At 34.5% G+C, this 23,875-nt stretch overlaps 1 protein-coding gene across 1 annotated transcript; it reads left to right on the top strand.

Annotated features, from left to right (window-relative positions):
- Nucleotides 1–12,921: 12,921 nt before the first annotated feature.
- Nucleotides 12,922–21,898, top strand: LOC128219621 (D-beta-hydroxybutyrate dehydrogenase-like). Its single transcript, XM_052927499.1, has 8 exons — nt 12,922–12,982; nt 15,905–16,032; nt 17,121–17,243; nt 18,367–18,470; nt 18,817–18,889; nt 19,884–19,945; nt 21,344–21,397; nt 21,744–21,898. Exons 2-8 carry the CDS (start codon nt 15,972–15,974, stop codon nt 21,834–21,836), a joined length of 570 nt encoding a protein of 189 aa, XP_052783459.1. The 5' UTR covers nt 12,922–12,982; nt 15,905–15,971; the 3' UTR covers nt 21,837–21,898.
- The last annotated feature ends 1,977 nt before the right edge of the window (nt 21,899–23,875 follow it).

Below are 23,875 nucleotides of genomic sequence, written 5' to 3'. Positions count from 1 at the left end.
TTATTGATCTTATGATATTTTTCTATTTCAAATATTATCATAACAAGCATGTTTTTGATTTTAAACTATTCATAATTTAACGTCTTTTCCGTCTACATTATATATACAACCACGCTTAATATGACTATTTCCTTTTTTAGCCAACATGGCGATTGCAAGATTTCGTTTGTGGGTGCCAATTTCTTTAAGGAAGATGAAATAGACGTCATGTGCATGGAAGTTCTTAAGCTCTACCCTGGGGGCATTGATATCCTTATTAATAATGCGGGTAAACAAAAAAAGTGGATATCTAAATGCTCGTAGTTTCAAAGACTTATCCCTATATTCCTTAAATAGCAAAATCGTACTACATTTATCAAACGTTTTAGCAGCATGAGTATGTTTGCTGTGTCGTTCATGTTTGCATTTTTTTTGTCTTTTTCGTGATCTAATTAATCGGATGCCACGACAGTTGAACGTACATACCATTGATTTTGTCGTATTTCCTAGACTGAATATCAGACATTTTGATATATTTGATCAATACCTATTTTAAGATATGAACAAGAGATGTCACAGTATGTGACGAATGCCCCCGAATGTGATATTGATCTATGAAAAAGGTCAGTACATGAAAAGTTAAAGATCAAACAAATACATATGGCAAGTTATTTTAAATTGCCTCTGAACATAAAAAATACCACACATACTTGACAACCTACATTATTATGTCCTTATATTCAGCATTCCATTGTGAATGAACACTAAGTGTATCTTTCACCTTAGATATAGGGACATGGGTCTTGCACGTGAAACGTCGTCTTGGTATGTTGAACACATGTGGCAAGTTATTTTCAAATCTGTCCATACAAGAAAACGTTACAGCCCGGACATAACAACCAATACTCTGTATCCTTATATGCAGCACTCCATTGTGAATAAACACCTAAGTGTGACCTTGACCTTAGAGGTAGGACACGGTTCTTGCACGCGACACGTCGTCTTGGTATGTCGAACACATGTGGCAAGTTATTTTAAATTATGTCCATACAAGGGAAAGTTACAGCCCGGAGACGACAACCTATACTCTATGTCCTTATATGCAGCATTCCATTGTGAATAAACACTAAGTGTGACCTTGACCTAAGAGGTAGGGACACTGGTCTTGCAAGCGACACGTCGTCCTGGTATGTTGAACACATGTGGCAAGTTATTTTATTATCTGTCTATACAAGGGAAAGTTACAGCCCAGACACGACAACCTATACTCGATGTCGTTATATGCAGCAATCCATTGTGAATAAACACGAAGTGTGACCTTGACCTAATAAATAGGGACACGGGTCTTCCATGCGACACGTCGTCTTGGTATGCCGAACACATGTGGCAAGTTATTTAAAAATCTGTCCATACAAAGTTACAGCCCGGACACGACAACCTATACTCTTTGTTCTTATATGCAGCATTCCATTGTGAATAAACACTTAAGTGTAACCTTGACCTTAGAGGTATGGACACGGTTCTTGCACGCGACACGTCGATTTGGTAAGCCTAACAAATGTGGCAAGTTATTTTAAAATCTGTCCATACAAGGGAAAGTTACAGTCCGGACACGACAACCTATACTTTATGTCATTATATGCAGCATTCCATTGTGAATAAACACCTAAGTGTGACCTTCACCTTAGAGGTAGGGACACGGTCCTTGCACGCGACACGTCGTCTTGGTATGCCGAACACATGTGGCAAGTTATTTTAAAATCTGTCCATACAAGGGAAAGTTACAGTCCGGACACGAGTTATTGAGCCGGACACACGGACGGACGGAAGGACGGACGGACGGACGGACAGACGGACGGACGGTGCGATTTTAATATGCCCTCCTTCGGGGGCATAAAAACGTGTCCAACTAGTTACATGGCTTGTTCTAGTAGTTTCAATCGTATTTTCAGTTGTTTGACATACACTCATTTGAATAATGTCGTTAAATTAAGGTTTTAACGAGGTCTGTTAGCTAGAGGACTGTTCCATGGATCTCTGGCACCGTATGGTGGCCGTGCACCTAACATCCGCCTTCATGCTCACAAAATGGGCAATACCGTTCATGAAGAAAAAAGGTATGCATGCAATATATATATCAAATACATATCATAGTATATCGTCTAAGGGGAATTTGTCCACCTTTGCAAATATTTGTTTGGAGATTTTTGTGGTGGCATTTTGCCGTCGCAGGCATTGACAATATTGCAACTTTATGACACATGTCAGATCAAAAGATACGTCATTTGAAAGGAAATTAGTCTGGAATTTATGAAATCCATGACATTTGGCGCGCACCCAATTAATGAAAACATTTAAATAAAACAATGGAGATATGGCCTATTCATGTGTAAAGACATAACGATTAAGGCCGCGTTAGTTACAAAGCAATATTTTTTACACTGAACTCAGTTAATTCGATATAACATATAAACATGCTTGTGCAAATAAAACTGATACAAAGGCAAAATTGTAATGTTTTGTTTCACAGAATAGCACACTTATAGTATTATTGATAAAGGAAAAATATTAATTAGTTTCTTAAGATGATTGCATAATAAACTTTGACAGAGTATTCAGAGATTTTGTTGATTTTTCAGATAGTAAATTGACATGTGTTCCATTGTTTCAATGTGTAATCATGTGGTTTTAAATATTTGGCTCTAAAGTCTGAATGTTATTGGCGTAACACAAAATGATTTTAATCATACTTTGACTACAGTTGTAACATAGTTATTTAGATCTTGGTATATTTGTGTATCGACCACGTTCAAAATGGGAATCATGTAAGAGTGTGTTTTATTTCAGATGTCCAGTTACCAGTGGCATATTTAAGCATAGTATACGTTTTATATATCATAGTGATTTCGTTTTATGTGATCAATTTGATCTAATACTTGATCATATAGATTTTTTGTATTTTGATACGGGTACTCGACAAAGATCATCAGAAAGAGCTTCACAACAAGGATGACGTCGCACACCTTATATTTCAGACAAAATTTCGTGTGTATGATTTCAACATCAGGTCTTCAATGGAGATCTCATATATCTACACCAGGATGAATGGTAAGTTGAACATAAGCGAGTTAAACAATTCAATAATATTTCCGATGGCAAAATCTAAATTTTTGTAAACGGCAAAAAGATAATGGAGTGAGAAATATGCATGTTATGCTAATCTTTGCCGAGTTGCGGCACCAGTTTCCATCATTTTAGAAGATATACACTGAAACATTTGAATAAATATACTGTGCCGACCCTTTAGTTATATTTGTAAACGCCTTATCCTGTAAAGCAATCAGACGCGAGTATTACAGTATTTTTCGGCAATATTCGTAATTATTCAACATTAATTGTAAAGTGTCTGTGTCAATTGCAGAAACTACCACGACTTAGTGAATAAAAAGAAAGACTATTTTCAGTTCGTCAACGTCTGTAATACAATTTAAGCTGTCGTTTTTGTTATCTGGAATGTCGTTTTAGAAAAAAAGACACGATATGCTGCTAGCAGGGTCTCCCATTTTAATGCCTATCTATGAGTCAATTTCTGTATTTAATGTATCCGTTTATATTTGTCAAAAAAACTTTGAATCTTCCTTGAAAGTTAACTAATACAGTCGCCCTCATTGCGCATAAATTGGATTTTTCCTTAAATGCGTTTAATGTTATAATATTTTCTGTTTTGATCAAGAAGTATTAGTTTATTTTCATCGTTCAAGTTATGTAAAAACTTATTTCTGGAGTTGTTAAATGTTTTGCGTGTCTCAAAGCATTCCATTTAACCAAATTTTCTTTTTCGTATGTTTTTATGAAACGCAAGGCTCCATTACTTCCAAAAGCCTAACTTTTACAAAACAAGACTGTTTACTATTTAGTAATCTACGACATTTGACCCGTTTGTATTTAAACATATAAATTCGCCACTATCCGTATATGATGCAATCTATCATTGCCTCTTAAAATGTTAGTTGATTTGCATTATTGTATTTGTCGCTTGTCAAAGATATCTAACATATGGTCTTTATTTCCAACTGAAATTCGACTATATAGGACTACAGTTATGATTTTTTTCCCTATTATTTTCTACGCCTATTTCTAATTCCTCAAAAATATCAATAGCTTTACTTAAACATTTAAAGTCATGTAGTGGAATATATGTACATCATATATAAATATTATCATTAAAATGAAAACGAGATCTACAATTATTTTTCTTTACAATTTCTTTATAAAACTAATTTTATCACTTAATTCAGATTTTAAGTTAATGGATATTCCATTAGAACAACGACGCGTTTTGGAAATCGGTGACTTATTACCAAAATTATCATCACAGTTACCATGTATATCTAACTTGAATCGTTTCAATGAAAAAGCAAATATTGTGTGTTTCAATTAGATCCACACAGTCTGGATCCGCTATTGTTCTTCACGGTCCGTTCATATTCTAGGAACTAATGTCTGTCTAGAGGGTCTTCCTGATCCCTTTATTTAGATTTGTGTGAGCTTAGTGTGTGGTCTCTTTATTTTTGACGTAATGTTTATAACCAGTAAATCTCACTTCATATCCTTCCTGTTTTTTAGCTTGAAGATCTGGATAGAGTTTCTTTCGCGCGTCGTGTTATTCCTTTTGTTGTTAGATCCTGACACAGATGCCTCATTTGTTCAGAAACAGCCGTATGGCGGACAAGTTCACGATCATTAAAATAGTGAACATTTATATGTTATAATAGGGCGGTGTTTCCCAGACCTTTCGATATTGGCCAACCTGTGTGCCTTGTAAAATAACATGCTGGTGGCGTCGAGACCACGGACGTTTTGGATTACGCATTTAACTGTTTCCCTTTTTCGCGACTCTTCATTTTCAAAGGTGGCAAGAACTGGTCCCGGTCCCTGGGTGACTCTGCCCTCGGCTGCTGGTGTTTTTTAACAGTCTTTTTCGGGATGCCGTAGAAGATCAGGCTACAAAACTCAGCATCCAATATCATGCTGTTTTTGTGTTCTTGGGCCTTTTCTTAAGTGTCATGTAATGATTTTCAAGAAACTTGTACATGCTTAGTTTCAACCTTGGCAGAAGTGACAGTGGTAGTTTCTACATCAGCTACTCGTTTGTCAATTGCAAGTCCACTTGCTGTCCAAGTCATTTAATTTTATGCTCGATTAAGAAATTATTTTCCGACAGTTCCAAGGCGAGAAACATTGACTTTAGTTTTTTGATGTCTTCGATGATACTAACAGCCTAGGTGTTGTATGAGCACTAGACAGGATGTTACTTTGACTAGCCGGGTTGAACTGATCGGAAAAGGACGGTGACTGCATATACTGACCACTGAAAGCTCAAAAATTCATGCTAGGAAATGATGGTGTATCAAAAATGAAATATTCTAGAACAGGTCGCTGTTGAAAATGACCTTTTTCACGTTTTTCTCCGAGACTTTGTCTGTGGGGTCTTACTGGCCGAAATATTCAGACCGGTTTTTGACTGTTCAGCGCGCACTGTGTACAAAAATGGTGAATTGTCCTTCGCTATTTCTTCGTATTTGAGTTTCCCTTTTGAGAGTTTTGTTTCGCTGGCATGAAGTTAGTTGTTTTCAAAAATAGATATCCAAAATATTAATCCAAAATCCATTTGATTTTACATTTTATTTTAAAGAGATTACAGAGCCTCAAATCCATGCTGAGATGATATAACTTACACAACACAAAATATATATATTGTCATTTGTTAATTTCCGGTTTACCGCATTGGCACGGTCAGGGGTAATTTATAACGCAATCATTTGGGTTTAAATTTTAAAGTATACGATATATTTTATTTAGCTATTTTATTTGCCAACCTGGTATTGCTTTGCAGGATGGGGTCGTATTGTGAACACGTCCTCCGAGATGGGTATTGTTAGTGCCCCCGGTAACGTCCCCTACGGCTGTGTAAAGGCTGGCCTCATTGCCGTAGCTAAAGTATGTACATATGCGCTAATTATTTTACTACATAAAGATATGCTTAGTTTGGGTCGTATTTATAATACACAGATATGCCTCATCAGTACTTATTGTTTAGTTCTGTAATGTGTTCTTTGTAATAAATATAATAATTTAGTTCCATGAGCTTCCCCGTTTTAAACACAACGATTATTCTAATGTGTATTTGCACATTTGTTTGACAGATTAGTTAAAACACCAAACATTAGTTGAAATAATAGCAGTCGCATATTGTATGCTTCATAAAATAATATAATAATAGCTTTATCAATAAACAACATAGGGCGCAGCGCTAGAAGAAGCGGAATACGGGGTAACGTGTAACGCCATCTGTCCTGGATTCGTCGAGACAGATCGTACGTAATTGTTCAGCTATTCTTGGTTTTAAAAGCATGTTTATAGCAACAATGATATGCTTTCATGTGAAGACTTGCTTTTGCAATTTATGTTGATTACTCATATTCGTATTGAGAACCTGACGTATTTGTAGCCTAAGTATATTTTTTTTCGATTCCATTACCAAGCTCTATCAATAGTGGCAACTATTAAACCAAAGCGCACTTTCTAAGCTTCGACCCGTAAGTGCGCCCTCCTGATCATCAAATACTGTATAAGTCCCTGGCTCTTCAAGCCGAAGCAACGACGTTTAACTTAGCAATAAAATGTGTATTTTTATGCATCATGAATCAGTACACATAATCGGCAATTCTACCGTTTTTTATTCTGCCGACGTCACGTCATAATTTATTGCACAAAGTTAAATCGACTTCAGAACAAACGTGGGTCATTTCAACGTAGTTTGTTATAGTATAGTCTTATTTGTGATTTAAAAATTCATGTTTCATGGAGTTTGCAGAAGTTTAATTCAAATCTGATTGTGCAAACATCCCCACGATTCGAATATAACAACCTGGATTAAATCGCAGAACAACAAAGCCAATAAGAAATTGTTCATTGTTTATCCACAATGGCGAAAATTCAGATCGAGAAGATGGCGTCTGAAAAACAAATCCCTTATGAGAGAGTAAGGGTAAGATTTGTTAACTGTTATCATTTATTTCATTAATATGTCTGTATCCGGGTTTGACAAGGAACACTTTGTGATGATGTTATAAAAATTCACGTCTTTTATAGCTGTATCGAGAAAATACTGCATGTAAATACGTTATCCTAAAACATGCTTAACATGTTATCAAGAGGTCCGCTTCACTTAATGTTCACTTTAAAGAAGCCGGACTATGTTATATTGATTCGTTCATGCTGATGAGTAAAGTATTGCGTTACATCATGAACTAAGTAAACATTTGATGAGTTTCTTCTTCCCTTCCATTAACAGCAAATTAAACAGCAAACATTTTCCAAATTTAATTTGATATTAAAAACAGATGTTCTTTGTTTATATTATTTAAAAACTAATAACTAAACGATACCTACTGTTATTAATGGTAATAGCAATCTAATTTTTTAGCCTTAATATAGAAGCTAAATCCACACACACAAAAACTTTAATATATTTTCTTACTCTCTGTCTTTGAAATTCACTTTGGAACAGTCATACAAGAAACAATAAATTGTTCTGACAGTGATATATCCTTAATATGATTAAAATAGTCTATATATATACATTACAATGAGAATGTTAAACAGTCTACAAGACTACGAAATGAATTAAATGAGACTGAAAGTCACACTGTTTATCATGTTCATGATTTGTGCAATACGACGTCTCTGCATAATAGAGTCAAATGATATTTGTTATAAAATGTCATATGTGCTTTGTTTATGCTTATTAATAATTATCTTGTAGGACCGATGGTTTGTTGAAAGCAATCCTACCAAGAAGGCGGTGTCTGTTCAGCAGGTAAGCGTATTCTTATTGTGAAGATTACATATATTAATTACAAGCTAATACAAAATATTTCACGAAATTAAAAGTTACAAAGTCCGGCACAAAACACGACAGCCTTCAATCAAAGAACGTATATAAAAGTAGGCATTGTACGATCGTATTTACAATCATTAAACAAAAGGGGGCTTCGCTCGTTTTACGTTACACACATGGCTATCGCTAATATTGCTTTTATTATCATCACCTTCTTCATTTCTATCATATTGCTTTTCAGTATGCTCTTCGCATGCTATTATTATTATTACTATTTTATTATTATTATTATTATTATTATTATTATTATTATTATTATTATTATTATATATTATTATTATTATTATTATTATTATTATTATTATTATTATTATTTTATTATCATTATTATCTTTATAATTATTATTATTATTATTATTATTATTATTATTATTATTATTATTATTATTATTGTAGGTCGCTGCTCTGGTCGGGTTCTTGTTCAGCGAAGAGGCCACAAGTATAACGGGATCAGCACATAGTATTGACGGCGGATACACAGCTAGATAGAAAACACCGGATACACAACTAGATAGAACACACCCGTTACAACGGATATAATATTGACCATATTCCCCTGTAGTAAAATATATTGATAAATAAACAGTATGATATTTAAACCATATGTCTGTATTTATTATCATGTTATTGTATGTGAATACGAATGGTACATTAACGGACTGGTGCATGGTATTTTCCGAGGGTGTTGTTCCATCCATTAAAGTATACAACTTGAGGTAAATGAATTGGTTAACAAAGATATAATTTGTTTTCTAGTCCTTTGGGATATTTTAATTTGTCTTTATAATTATTTAAAAAATGGCAACCGTCATCAAAGACGGTGCTAGGGGTCTTAAACAGCGTTGAATTTTACAGTACTGTCAATAAACATTTTCTATAAACCGTTCTCATGTTTTCATACATTCTCATCCATTAAAGTCGAATTTCATTCTCGTTTTTTTTGCAACATAAGATCAATTGCATGAAAATTACATAACAACAACTTGCAACAACTACGTTTAGTTTTGTCGAACACATGCAACATTTAAGGACGCAATTACCATAATTTGAATGTGCAAACAGGTAGCTTGGAGATGGCTTTGGCGTTGATGAATATCAGTGTATTCTTATACAGACTAACCTACTTGGAACAGCAGTAGGGACTTCGTTCTGGTAAGGTACCTAGTCAGTGGAAACTGGCTCATGTATGCGCGATTTTTAAGTAGTCAGATCCAAAAGACGTCAGTAATTACCGACCAATATCCCTGGTAAATGTTATAAGTAAGGTTCTAGAAAGAATTTTGCATAAATACATGTTCAATTTCTTTCGTCAATATTTATGCGAAAAGCAACAGAAACAAACTCAGTAGCAAAAGGTTTAAACATAAACCCGGTTTAATGGCACTGGATAGACGCCAAAGACATAGAACATAAAATCACAGACAAGAAACACGGAAGAACAGCACAAAACTTCACAAACAGCACAATGCATACATACTATATAAAAAACAAGCGACTTCCTTACACCATTTTAGTCAGGTTTTGTTCCTAAGGACTCCACTGTTAATCAGCTTGTATCTATTAATCACTCATTCTGCCTCGCTCTAGATGAGGGTAAAGAAGTACGAGCAGTATTCTGCGTCATCTCAAAAGCCTTTGTTCGAGTATGGCATGAAGCCCTCATAATGAATCTTAGAGAAAGTGGTATTTCCGGTTCCCTCTTATGATTTACTGATTAACTTTCTATTAGTGATAGAAAACAGTGCGTTGTCATGTTTGGTACTATGTCTGATACGGTTTCAATATCTGCCGCAGTTCGCAAAGTTCAATCCTTGGACCCTTACTCTTTCTTGTATACATAAATGATATCGTTCGTGAAATAAATTCACCCATACGTCTTTTGCAGATGATACTACCATGTATAGCATTGTCGATGACCCCTTGTCTGCTACTCTGCAATTAAATGGTGTCATAAAAAAGATCCATATGTGGGCAGAAAGGTGGCTTGTATCATTCAACCCGGCGACACTGAATCATTTCCTATCTCTAGTCAAACAAACAGACAGGCTCATCCACCCATCTTTATGGATAATGTTCAAATAGTGGAAATTACTTTTCATAAACATCTGGGAGTCACACTTTCCAATAACTGCTCATGGCATGAACATTTCAATCCGTAAAAACCAAGGCTTGGCAACGTATTTACCTCATGCGATCATTCAAATACGTCCATGATCGCAAATCGCTAGAAGTACAATATAAAACATTTATTCGGCCACTTTTAGAATATGCCGGCGTTGTTTGGGACAATCTGATGCAAGCTGATGAAGAATACCTAGAGAAGGTTCAGCATGAGGCAGGGCGAAACAACTCCGGAGCAACACGACTCGTTTCCATTTCTAATCTTAATATTGAAACAGGACTTGAACCTCTGAAGAAGAGAAGAACATAAACTCACACTCTTACAAGATGTTTATCTCCTTACGCCAGCCTATCTCACTTCATTTATTCCGTACCGAGTTGGTGATACAACCTCCTACAATCTTCGAAATTATGTTTACCTTCGTAATATTTCTTGTAAAACTCAACTGTTACCGATTTCATTTTTACCAACAACAATATCGTCGTGGAATGCACTTCCGGAAACAGTTCGTTCATCTCCACCCTTGCCCTCGTTCAAGTTCAACCTTAACAAGAATAAACAAACAGTTCCTTAATTCTACTATGAGGGTGAACGCAAACTGAGTGTCACACACGCAAGGCTGCGGATGCACTGTAGTAATCTTAATGAACATTTGATCATTAAAAACATTACCAATAGCCAAAATTGCCAATGTGGTGAAATTGAGGACACCTACCATTTCTTTTTCACCTGTCCCTTATATCATGCACAAAGTGATCACCTATTCGACAAATTGCCTGCTATAAGGTCTATGTCACTTCAAGTTATATTGTGTGGCTCCAAAAACGCCAAGGACCAGACAAACTCAACGATAACAAATCACCTTTAACACTACATCCGTCAGACTAAACGTTTTTAATTTCCTTAAGATAAATCAGAACAACCTTGACCTTACAACTGACCTGACCTATCCATGCCAACCCCCCCCCCCCTCTTCCTGCTCTTTACATTACTCTTTTTCATACCCCGAGCGCTTTTTACCACCTACTACTTTATTTTTTGACGTTCACCTTTCGCATTATCCATCAAATTATAACGATTTCATAAATATACAAATAATTGCATCATTTACACCATGATTACAGGCAGCTCAAAAGAGTGACAGATGCGAGGCATAGTAGAAGCTACCATAGCTTCCTTCTCAGTTCTGTCAAATTATTTTGTGCAAATTTCATTTGTCTATCTTTCATGTATTATTACCTCCATCAACCATTTAATATTGAATATGCTAATATATTGAACTATGTATATCATTATAATGTTATTTAAAACAAATACTGTTTAAACCAAAAAGTTGCTTTCAACAGCTAAATTTTATGGACATAATACTGCCACAAAGAGATATTTCACATGCAACTAAAGATAATTCAGATATTACCTCTTCTGCATCCTCACTTACTCAGCACCTGGCGTTCAACAGTGTTAAGCGTCACAGCAAAGACTGGTCTGCAAAACATATCAGACATATCTAATAAATAATTGACCGTGAAACAACCCTGCATGCCTTGGCCTCTTTACACAACTGTTATCTTTTGAAATATCTTAATTGTTGGCCTTTTCCGCCAACGATTGCACTGTTGAAGGTCCTTAGTAGTATGTTTAATATCAGTTAAACGGATAAACGGATTGCTTTCGTCATAATAGTTTAGAAATCCCAGTTTAATTAAAATGTTTCGTGGAACAATTTGCTGTGTTGTTTTTAATGACTCCATGGCACCCTAGTTTTTTCATCCTACTTCGAACATACATATAAATGAAACTAATTAAAAAGGTGTGATGTGAATATTCCGGTGTCCAGTCAAAACGCTTCCATGGATGAATAAATATAAAATAAGCGCATGACCTATCACCACAACGCCTAAACTTTGATCAAACATAGGACATGTACTAATAACATAAATTTATCAAATTAAAATAAACTTTTTTTATTCCTAGACATCGATAATAGGACGGCGCAATGTGTATAGAGGTTAAAAGAATAGTTAATTTGCGAATGCTCAGACAAAATCAGGTCAAAATATTTCTGTCGTTATCTAGATACCATGTGCAGTATACCCCCAGCTACCTGGTTAAACGGTCGAAAGATAATGTACACACCAGCTCAGCTTCGTCAAAAATAAAACGATAACTTCAGTAAAATAATAGCGTTACGTTCAGTAACAGCTTGTACCGATTGTTAACAGCCACGCAATCGTTCAGAGTGAATTTTAACAAAGTGGACTGGTGCCATGTTTTATGATAAAATATATGCCATTGATAGAACATAGAGCGAATCTTTTAGCCACCAAAGTAAATAAATAATACTTTTAGAACCTTACCTGTTTTGAAAAAAAAATATCGGAAAATAATTCGATCATGTAATGAAAATGTTAGTTACAACGAAGTTAGTGATAGGTTAATACTGGATTTATGCTGCGCTGAGAGTGATTGTTAATAATTCAACTATGTGGCGCTGAATCCGGCGGGTATGCGTAATACTTGGTCATGTGGCGGAATCGTGGTCAAGTGATAAATCAACTGACTGTAAATCGAAGGGTAACACACATATCAACTACACATGTATTTTACTCACACGAAACACTTTAAATATACCAATCAATGGAATAGTAGCCGGAGACATTTAATCGTAACTTTATGTAGTTTCATAGAACCACTGGATGCCACTACACTCTCACTTAACTCATCACTCCATGTCTTGTCGGAGTTGGGTCGGTGTGATATAAACTCTAAAACTGTGATGGGAATGTGTGTATACATAAATTTATTAACACTTGATTCAGATTATGTGATATCAAAACAAAACGACATTAACTTTCAAAACAAAACGACATTAACTTTCATAACGTGAAAAGGGAATTTCGAAATTGTTCGCATAAAAAGTAAGAATCCTTATTATTTCAGAATGTATTAAGAACTTATATAAAATAACATTTTACTCTTTGTTAAAGCTGATGTGCTAATATTAGTATATATTCTTCCTTTTTGACTATCTTATTTTCACCAATTATATAAGAAAATTTCGAAATGATCTGTAATAAGAAGTTTACGTTCAGCCTGTATTCTGACGTTTTTGGTTTCATCTCCGGATACAAGAATCTTTATTTAAAGTCGGGTATGTGATAACAAGAAACATTAGCTCAAAGAGCTATTTTCCGACAAGAATAACAACATATCAAAACATAACAAAGATCTGGTGACCTGGAAATGAAATTTTAACTCTAAATATTCAAAATCAGTACATATCTCTACAAGTAAAGTATAAATTTATTAGCAATGTTACTTCACTGTGCTAAGCTTGTGAGTATCAAATAAGCTTGATCACCAGTTCTGAAACATCGATTGACACGGCGTACATTCAGTATCTTAAGCAATCTTTGCTTAATAACCAATGCTTTTAAAAAATGAAAAGCGGTGCTTAAGGATTTCATTGTGTTTGGTTATTAAAACATATATTCTATACATGAGTATTAAAATTAGGAGCGCAAAGAATGAATATCTTGCTTAGGAGTGCGAAGGATTGTTTGAATAATACGGGTTTTAAAGCCTACAAAATGTGTTTGATTTTAACTGGAACATTTTACAAAATACCCTAAATATTAAAAAATACACATCAAACCAAAACATCCATTGTAGACAATAGCATTAGTATATTCCTATAAAGAAATATTATTTAGCTTAACTACCTGTAAAAACTAACGTTACAAAAATGTTGCAGTTTTCGTGGTCATAAATTTAAAATAATAACCAAAAAACCGTAAATTTTGACATTTTATATGGTGTATGCATAATAGAGAATTTGTAACAACGCGAGATATAAAGTCATAACCTCAAATATTAACGAAGAACCAGATTCAGTTACAGTTGATACTGTGCCCCTCGCATATTTCTGTTTTATATTTGATTTTTTTTCTATTCCTCACTATTGCCATGCCATGAGTTACTTCGACAATATATCTTAGAATAGCATTTACATAGAAAAAAATGGTACGTTTATTCCCCATCAATACACATGTTGTAGCTAATATGCTTAAAGTATGACAATGCCATATTGACGTATCAACTGTATTGCGTATAACGATAGTGATCACTATTGTACACTTATGTCTTACTTAATATAATGGTGACATATAGACCGACGGGGCCGGGTGTTCTCCTTTTGTCTTTCATGTACCGATGTGTATAACACATGCCAATGAAATAAAATATACTTACTTACTTTATGACTTATATATGAACACCTAGTGAAAGATAAAATTGAATTACACCAATGCAATCAGCGACTTCTATATGTGACTGTGATTATACATATTTTATTTAAACTTGATTTAAATGTTTATCAATGTTTGTGATAACAAAACGACAGTAACTTACACTGAGTGTAAAGGGGAGTACAAATTTATCGTTTAAAGGTAAGAATACTCTTTGCTTTAGAATCATTTACGTATTTATTTAAACAAAACTGGTCAAATAATAACAAACTTCTTTTGGATAGTGGCTCACTTCGTATTTGCCTTTTTTAAACTAAGTTATATCAGTTTGTCCAGTGTTGAATGTAAAAATATATGCCGTAACTTATTTCTAAAGATGGCTGAAAAAACAAAACGCGTCGCCTTGGTAACAGGATCTACGAGCGGAATCGGCCTCGGAATCGCCCATCGTCTTGCTTCGGCTGGATGTGACATCATAGTTCATGGATTTGCACCCCAAAACATCATCGATGATGCTCTTGCGGAACTAAGAATGTCTATTTCATTCTTACATTTTTTGGAAAAGGCTTTTCTTACAATACTACAAATAGTCGATTTAATGATATTTGTTTTAGGTGTGTTTTTTTTATTGTCAAATCAATATTAAAGCTTGATATTCAACGTTTCATTGCTCAATTATTTAGTTTTATTGTAAAGTGAACTACATTGATTAATATCATCCATTTTCCCATAATATTTCTAGAATTTTCTATTTGTTCTATGTATATACGTTTGATAATAAAGTAAATTATTGTGAGGACTACATTTCAACCTTTAGTGGGAATAGTTATGAAATTTGAAGTATGTGGACATTTAAAAACCAGGATCAGAAATGATATTTGGTAATATTTTGGGCATTATTCTTTATCCAAGTATTTATATTTTCATATTTTTTTTATTCGAAACATTCTTTTTGTAAAACTGTTAGTAAATAAACACGGCAGGGAATCCACGTGACCAAATGGTAGGTTTCAGTGCAAGATGGCGTCACCAAAACGCTCGACTCGTGCCGAAAATCCAAGTAATACATATAATTATAAAAGTTTCTTTACCTTTTAACATAGCCTATCATATGCCCACCTACCTAGTGTGTATAAACATATCCATGTTTTCCTCGAAACGTTAACCGTTATCGAAAACACTTCTGCAATGTTTCCAAAATGTACGAAATCCGACTGGTAGGTTACAGTTCCATTTATCATTTTGGCTCGGATTTAGCGGAAAATGAGGTTATAATTTGGGAAATCGCATAAAACACTTAAGTTTTGTTTAAACATAACAGGCACATGCATTTGGGAACGAATATTTAAATGAGTTTAAAAGATATGAGAACGAAAATAAAATGATAGGTTGCAGCTCCGATTTTTGAAGAGATAGGTTGCAGTTTCATATTAAGGTTGCCGTCTGGACTGCAGATCAGGAAAACTAATTAGTCGATAGTATTTTTCTGTATCACAAATAATCACAACAAGCTTTTGATATTCAAATTGAACTATTTTTCCCTCTACAATATATATGTACAACCGAAATATATATAAACATTACCTTTATTAGCCAACATAACGATTGCAAGATCTCGTTTGCGGGTGCCGATTTCTTGAAAGAAGATGAAATAGACGCCATGTGCATGGAAGTTCTCAAGCTCTACCCGAAGGGCATCGATATCCTCATTAACAATGCAGGTAAAAAAAAACAATACAAGCATATATACACAATACAGGGACTAGCCATTCATTGCTTAAATCAAAACTGTTGCTATGTACATTGACAAACATCTTTTCTGCCTCTAGTTTTGATCTGGCAACATTGCATATATATTGCGGAAATTGAGTGCTTTTAGAGGGCAAATTTAAATATTTTAAACAAAATAGTTTTGTAGATGGCTCGTGTATGCTCATAGATTAATATCTAAGAACTAAACATAAATTAAGTATGACAGATATTGTATATTTAAATACTCGTAGTTTCAAAAACGACTAATGGGTGAAACCTTATAGCTTAAAGGGATTGTGTCACAGTTTGGCACCAAAAAAAAAAGGGTTTTTTTGCAACGAATCTCGGGACAATTATCTAATAGAATGTGTTACGCTTTGATATTATAATTGTAAAAAAGTACCAAAATGTAAAAATAAATTGTTTCGGAGACCGGGTTCGAACCCGCGTCGCCAAAATTGTGGTCCAGCGTCTTACTCACTGTGCTAAAAAGGCTTGTTCTAATCGGGTGACATAATTAAGCTATACACCAACCTCGGTAATATCATGTGATAACACCGACTAGCCAATCACGCATAAAGAATAAATTCTACCTGGTAGACATACCCAGTAATCTGTTTTAATGGAAAATGCGAAATAACTGCTAAACTTAAATGAATTGTAAACTATGTAAACTATGTGGTACTTCAGTTAGTAAGTTTCAATGCATTGTACACATCGATGCCAAGTTAATGTCAGTTTTCGACAATTTTCTTCTTTTTTTCTTCACTATTTTATCATACGTGAGACGGTCCCTTTAAGTAGCAAAATCGTACTATTATTTTCATACATTTTAGCATGAATATGTTTGCTGTGTCGTTCATGTTTGCATAATTTATTTTTATTATTCGTTAAACGTACATAACATTGTTGTATCGGGGATTTTAATATATTTGAGCAATATCTATTTTAAGATTTGAAAAACGTATCAAACGAGTTACCTGGCTTGTTCCAGTAGTTTCAATCGTATTTTCAGTTCTTTGACATACACTCATTTGAAAACTTTCGTTTATATAAGGTTTTAACGAGGTCTGTCTACTAGAGGACTGTTCCATGGAGTTGTGGCATCGCATGATAGCCGTGCACCTTACATCCGCCTTCATGCTCACAAAATGGGCATTACCGCTCATGAAGAAAAAAGGTATCTATGAAATATATATAGCAAACACATATCATAGTAATTCGTATATGGAGAATTTGTCCACTTATGCAAATATTTCTTGGGTGTTTTTGTCTTGCATATGTTTGTCACATGTCAAAGACCAAGGACGTTTTGGATTAGTACGTCTTTAACTGTTTCGCACCCTTTCCATAAGTGGCTGGGACAGGTTTCGGTCTATGGGTGACCTTGCCCTCCGCTTCTTTTGTTGTTGCGGTGTCATTTTCGGGATGTCGTAGAAGATCAGGCTACAAAACTCAGCATCCAGTCACTGGTTGTTTTGGTGTTCTTTGGCCTTTCTAAAGATTATAGAGTGTCATGTAATGATTTACAAAAACCATGCCTTTTTCAAACTTGGCAGAACTGATGATGGTAATTTCTAAATTAGCTACTAGTTTGTCTATTAAGTTCACTTGCTGACCAAGTCATTCAATTTTATGCTCGTAGAAGAAATAATGTTTTGACCGTTTTAAGGCGAGAAACACTAGACTTTATTTATATGATGTCTTTGGTGACACTGACAGCCCAAGGTGGTGTCTGAGCACTAAACAGAATGTTACTTTGACTAGCGGTGACTGCATATACTGACCACCGAAGGCTTGAACATTAATGTTATTTTTGCTAGAAAGTGTTGACGTATCAACAACGAAATAGTCTAGATCAGCTTGCTGTGATAAATGACATTTTGCACGTTTTGTTTTTCAAGTTTATTATCCTAGATTACAGTTCAGCTTTTACTGGCCGAATTTCGACTGGTCAGCGTGGTCACATGTGCGCTGTATGCATATTTCAATGAATAATGATGAATATATGTTCCGCCTTTACTTATTTAAGTTTTTCTTTTGAGATTTTTTGTTTTGGTGGCATGAAATTAGTATGTTTTCCAAAATAGAATATCCAAAAAAAACCTCAAAATGCACTTTATTTTATATTTAATTCCAAATAAATCAGATGCCCCAAATCCATGCTGGAGGGAGATAATTAACATAAAACATCCCATCATTATATTGTCAATTGTGAATTTCCGATTTACCGCCTTGGCACGGTCAGGGGAAATTCATTAGGAAATCACTAATTTATTTGCCAACCTGTTATTGCTTTGCAGGTTGGGGTCGTATTGTGAACACGTCCTCCCAGATGGGCCTCATTAGTACCCCTGGTAAAGTACCCTACGGCTGTGCCAAGTCGGGCCTCATTGTCCTAGCCAAGGTACGTACATACACGCTAGCTATTGTACTACATAAAACATACTTAGTTTAGGTCGCATTTGTAACACAAACTTGTGCCTCATCAGTTCATCTGCTAAATTCCTCTCTAGTATTCTGTGTAATAAATTTGCTTCACTCTTAATTAGCTATTTATTTGATATGCTCGACTAATTTTAGCTCCACGAGCTTACCCGTTTCTGAACACACCGAATATTCTTATGTTTATTTGCAAATTTCTTTTATTGACAGACTATTATTCAGAAAACTCCAGACATGATATTAGTAGTCGCCTACTGTATGCTTCATAAAAGAATATATTAATAGCTTATATCAATAAAAAAACACAGGGCGCAGCGCTAGAAGGAGCGGAATACGGGGTAACGTGTAACGCCATCTGTCCTGGATTCGTCGAGACAGATCGTACGTAATTGTTTCAGCTATTCTTTGTTTTAAAAGCATGTTTATAGCATCAGTAATATGCTTCCATGTGAAGACTTTGCTTCTTGCAAATCATGTACATTACGCATAATCGTTAAGGTTATTGCGAATTTGACGTATTTGTAGCCACGTATTATTTTATTTTCGATTACATTACCTTAGCTCTAGCAATAGTGGTCATTTATAAACCAAGCGAAGTTTGTTAAGGTATTGTCTATCTTATTCATGAATATTTACACCTCAACTTCCATTCCTTAAATGAACTGCCTTTCAGCAATTGCGTTTATCAATCGATGAACGCAACATCTTCGGATATGTTCGGATCGCAATTCATCGCATAACAATATACCTGAAAACTATTGATCTTGGTATTGTCTGTAAGCAGGTCCCGTAAAATATAAATCAACATTTCAGAAAGTGTTAATTTATTCTATTTTAAATGTATTGTTGTCATAAGTGTTTCAATTTTACGTTTAAAAGTGATCTTAAGTGATTGACATATTTCCGCGTTATTGTGACGTCATTTGAAAAAATGTTTCCGGTTACAGTCGGGTCGTTCTATTTACAAAATGGATAAAAAAAGATTACTTAAAGGTTTTCCTAAATGAGTATTTTTTAAACTATTCTTGAATAAAAATAATTAACTATTGGTGTAAATATTAGTACTGAATTGCGGGGTTGATGTCATTATCGGGGATATGAACGCAATTGGGCTGGTCAAAGTACGCGTGGAGTCCTTCGGACTCCACACACTTTGACCAGCCCAATTGCGTTCATACCCCGATAATGACATCAATCCCGTAATTCATTCCTTAATTAAAACCAGTAATGTATCATGGAGTTTAATTCAAATCTGATTTTGCAAAAATCCACATGATTCGAATATAACATCCAGGATTAAAACGCAGTACTAATAAGCCCAAAGGAAAATGTGCATTGTTTGTAAAATAAATAATTATCAGCATTTTGTTCACAGTGCTGAAAATTCAGATCGGGAAGATGGCCTCTGAAAAGCAAATCTCTTATGAGATAGCAAGGGTAAGATTGTCGAACTATTATCATTAACATCACTAAAATGTCTGTATCTGTTTCTCAAAACAGATTGGCTTATTGTTTACTTTGAAAGAAGTCGGACTATGTAATACTATTTCGTTCATGCTTTGTGAAATATCGCATTTTATCATGAAATAAGATAACAAATTTATGAATTACTGTTAATTCAATTGTCATAACAGCAAATCAAACGGGAAATAAATGTTCAAAAATGTAATTTGATATTCAAACAGATCTATTTTTGTATTAATTATAAAAAGGAACTAAACAATACTTACCGTTTATAAGGGAAATAGCAATCCTATATTTCAAAAGTTATAAAAAAGCAAATTGCACGAAAACTTTCTCTCGTTTGGGCATTGTACAGTATTATTAGAAACGCAAAAAGAAAAGCTTCAATATGAATTCGGTGAAAAATTACACATGTATTATATTTTCTAACTGTCGGACTTTGAAATACCGGCAACAGACACACAAGAAACAATAAATACACAAAAATAACTCATCCATTATCTGAAACACGTCAAATGTTTACAACGAAACGTATATAATTATATTGTAATCTTGTAATATGTATCCGCATTGTGTGATCCCAGCAGGCAAACGAGTTTCAACTGCACCATGATATTGTTCTGAAAGTGATAAATCCTGAAAATGATTTAATCGAGAAATGTTTTGTTCAGTTGACCTTTTAGCAACCCCACTAATAAATATAGATATTGTCACATGGCTACCACTTGTATCCATGCGCAGTTTAACTATATTGTTTCGAGATTGTCAAAATAATAAGTAAAGACTAACTCTTCAATACTGATAAAAACAATGTCTTAAATGAAACAGCACGCAATGATAAAACCATTAGATTGCTGGAGAACTATTTTAACTTGTGGTTATAAAATGATTTAAATAATTTCTCCAGATGCTCCGGTTGTGAGTTATATATTAATTTGGGCATAAATGAAAAAGATACAAGAAATAGAACATTTGATGATTTCGATGAACGGTCGTTTCTTTTCACTCGTGAACATAGACCAATCCTTTCTACGGGAAATAAAATACTCTCTTACACTGAAATCAACAAATAACGCCTATATACTTTACACTGTTGGTAGTATTACGTTAATTTCGAGGACCAAAAAACAGAGCAAACTGTGTTGATGTATTACTACGCCTAAACGAATAGTCCATGTTTATTCATAATAATGAGAATTTTCACAGTCTACAAGACTACGAAATGAATTAAATAAGACTGAAAGATACACCGTTTATCCTGTTCATGATTTGTGCAATACGACGTCTCTACATAACAGAGTTTCGTCAAATGATATTTATTTTAAAATGGCATGTGTGTATTGCTTTTGTTTATTACTAATTATCTTCTAGGACCAATGGTTTGCTGGAAGCAATCCTACCAAGAAGCCAGTGTCTGTTGAGCAGGTCAGCGCCTTCTTATTGTACAGTTTTAATATATTAATTACAAGCTAATTATAAAAAAATTACGAAATTACAAGTTACAAAGTCCGGCACAAAACATGACAGCCTTCTGTCGGAGAACGTATATAAAAGTAGGCATTGTACGATCGTAATCGTCCATCTACGATCATTCCAAATTATTATTATTATGATTAGTAGTAGTAGTAGTAGTAGTAGTAGTAGTAGTAGTAGTAGTAGTAGTAGTAGTAGTAGTAGTAAAGTATTATTATTATTATTTTTATTATTATTATAATTATTATTATTATTATTATTATTATTATTATTATTATTATTATTATTATTATTATAGGTCGCTGCTCTGGTAGGGTTCTTGTGCAGCGAAGAGGCCGCAAGTATAACGGGATCAGCTCATAGTATTGACGGCGGATACACAGCTAGATAAAAAACGCCGGATACACAACTAGATAGAACACACCCGTTACAACAGATATACTATTGACCATATTCCCGTGTAGTAAAATATATTGATAAATAAACAGTATGATATTTAAACCATATGTCTGTATTTATTATCATGTTATTGTATGTGGATACGAATGGTACATTAACGGACTGGTGCATGGTATTTTCCGAGGGTGTTTTTCCATCCATTAAAGTATACAACTTGAGGTAAATGAATTGGTTAACAAAGATATAATTTGTTTTCTAGTCCTTTGGGATATTTTAATTTGTCTTTGTAATTATTAAAAAAAATGGAAACCGTCATCAAAGCCGGTGCTAGGGGTCTTAAACAGCGTTGAATTTTACAGTACAGTCAATAAACATTTTCTATAAACCGTTCTCATGTTTTCATACATTCTCATCCATTAAAGTCGAATTTCATTCTCGTTTTTTTGCAACATAAGATCAATTGCATGAAAATTACATAACAACAACTTGCAACAACTACGTTTAGTTTTGTCGAACACATGCAACCTTTAAGGACGCCATTATCATAATTTGGATATGCAAACAGGTAGCTTGGAGATGGCTTTGGCGTTGATGAATATCAGTGTATTCATATACAGACTAACCTACTTGGAACAGCAGTAAGGTCTTCGTTCTGGTAAGGTACCTAGTCAGTGGAAACTGGCTCATGTATGCGCGATTTTTAAGTAGTCAGATCCAAAAGACGTCAGTAATTACCGACTAATATCCCTGTTGAATGCTATAAGTAAGGTTCTAGAAAGAATTTTGCATAAATACATGTTCAATTTCTTACGTCAATATTTATGCGAAAAGCTACAGAAACATGCTCAGTAGCAAAAGGTTTAAACATAAACCCGGTTTAATGGCACTGGATAAACGCCAAAGACATAGAACATAAAATCACAAACAAGAAACACTGAAGAACAGCACAAAACTTCACAAACAGCACAATGAATACATACTACATAAAAAACTAGCGACTTCCTTACACCATTTTAGTCAGGTTTTGTTCCTAAGGACTCCACTGTTAATCAGCTTGTATCTATTAATCATTCATTCTGCCTCGCTCTAGATGAGGGTAAAGAAGTATTCTGCGTCATCTCAAAAGCCTTTGTTCGAGTTTGGCATTAAGCCCTCATAATGAAACTTAGATAAATTGGTAATTCCGGTTCCCTCTTATTATGATTTACTGATTAACTCAGTGATAGAAAACAGTGCGTTGTCAGGTTTGGTACTATGTCTGATACGTTATCAATATCTGCCGGAGTTCGCAAAGTTCAATCCTTGGACCCTTACTCTTTCTTGACTATATAAATGATATCGTCCGTGAAATAAATTCACCCATACGTCTTTTTGCAGATGATACTACCATGTTTATCATTGTCGATGACCCCTTGTCTGCTGCTCAGCAATTAAAAGGTGTCATGAAAAAGATTCATATGTGGGCAGAAAGGTGGCTTGTATCATTCAACCCGGCGACACCGAATCATTTCTTATCTCTAGAAAAACAAACAGACAGGCTCATCCACCCATCTTTATGGATAATGTTCAAATAGTGGAAATTACTTTTCTTAAACTTCTGGGAGTCACACTTTCCAATAACTGCTCATGGCATGAACATTTCAATCCGTAAAAACCAAGGCCTGGCAACGTATTTACCTCATGCGATCATTCAAATACGTCCATGATCGCAAATCTCTAGAAGTACAATATAAAACATTTATTCGGCCACTTTTAGAATATGCCGGTGTTGTTTGGGACAATCTGATGCAAGCTGATGAAGAAGACCTAGAGAAGGTTCAGCATGAGGCAGCGCGAAACAACTCCGGAGCAACACGACTCGTTTCCATTTCTAATCTTAATATTGAAACAGGACTTGAACCTCTGAAGGAGAAAAGAACATAAACTCACACTATTTTACAAGATGTTTCATCTTCTTACGCCAGCCTATCTCACTTCATTTATTCCGTACCGAGTTGGTGATAAAACCTCCTACAATCTTCGGAATTATGT

The sequence above is a fragment of the Mya arenaria genome, chromosome 15 (assembly GCF_026914265.1).
Source record: "Mya arenaria isolate MELC-2E11 chromosome 15, ASM2691426v1".
Classification (NCBI taxonomy): domain Eukaryota; kingdom Metazoa; phylum Mollusca; class Bivalvia; order Myida; family Myidae; genus Mya; species Mya arenaria.
Note: the sequence above shows the minus strand (reverse complement) of the source record. Positions and strands in the feature narration are given on the sequence as shown.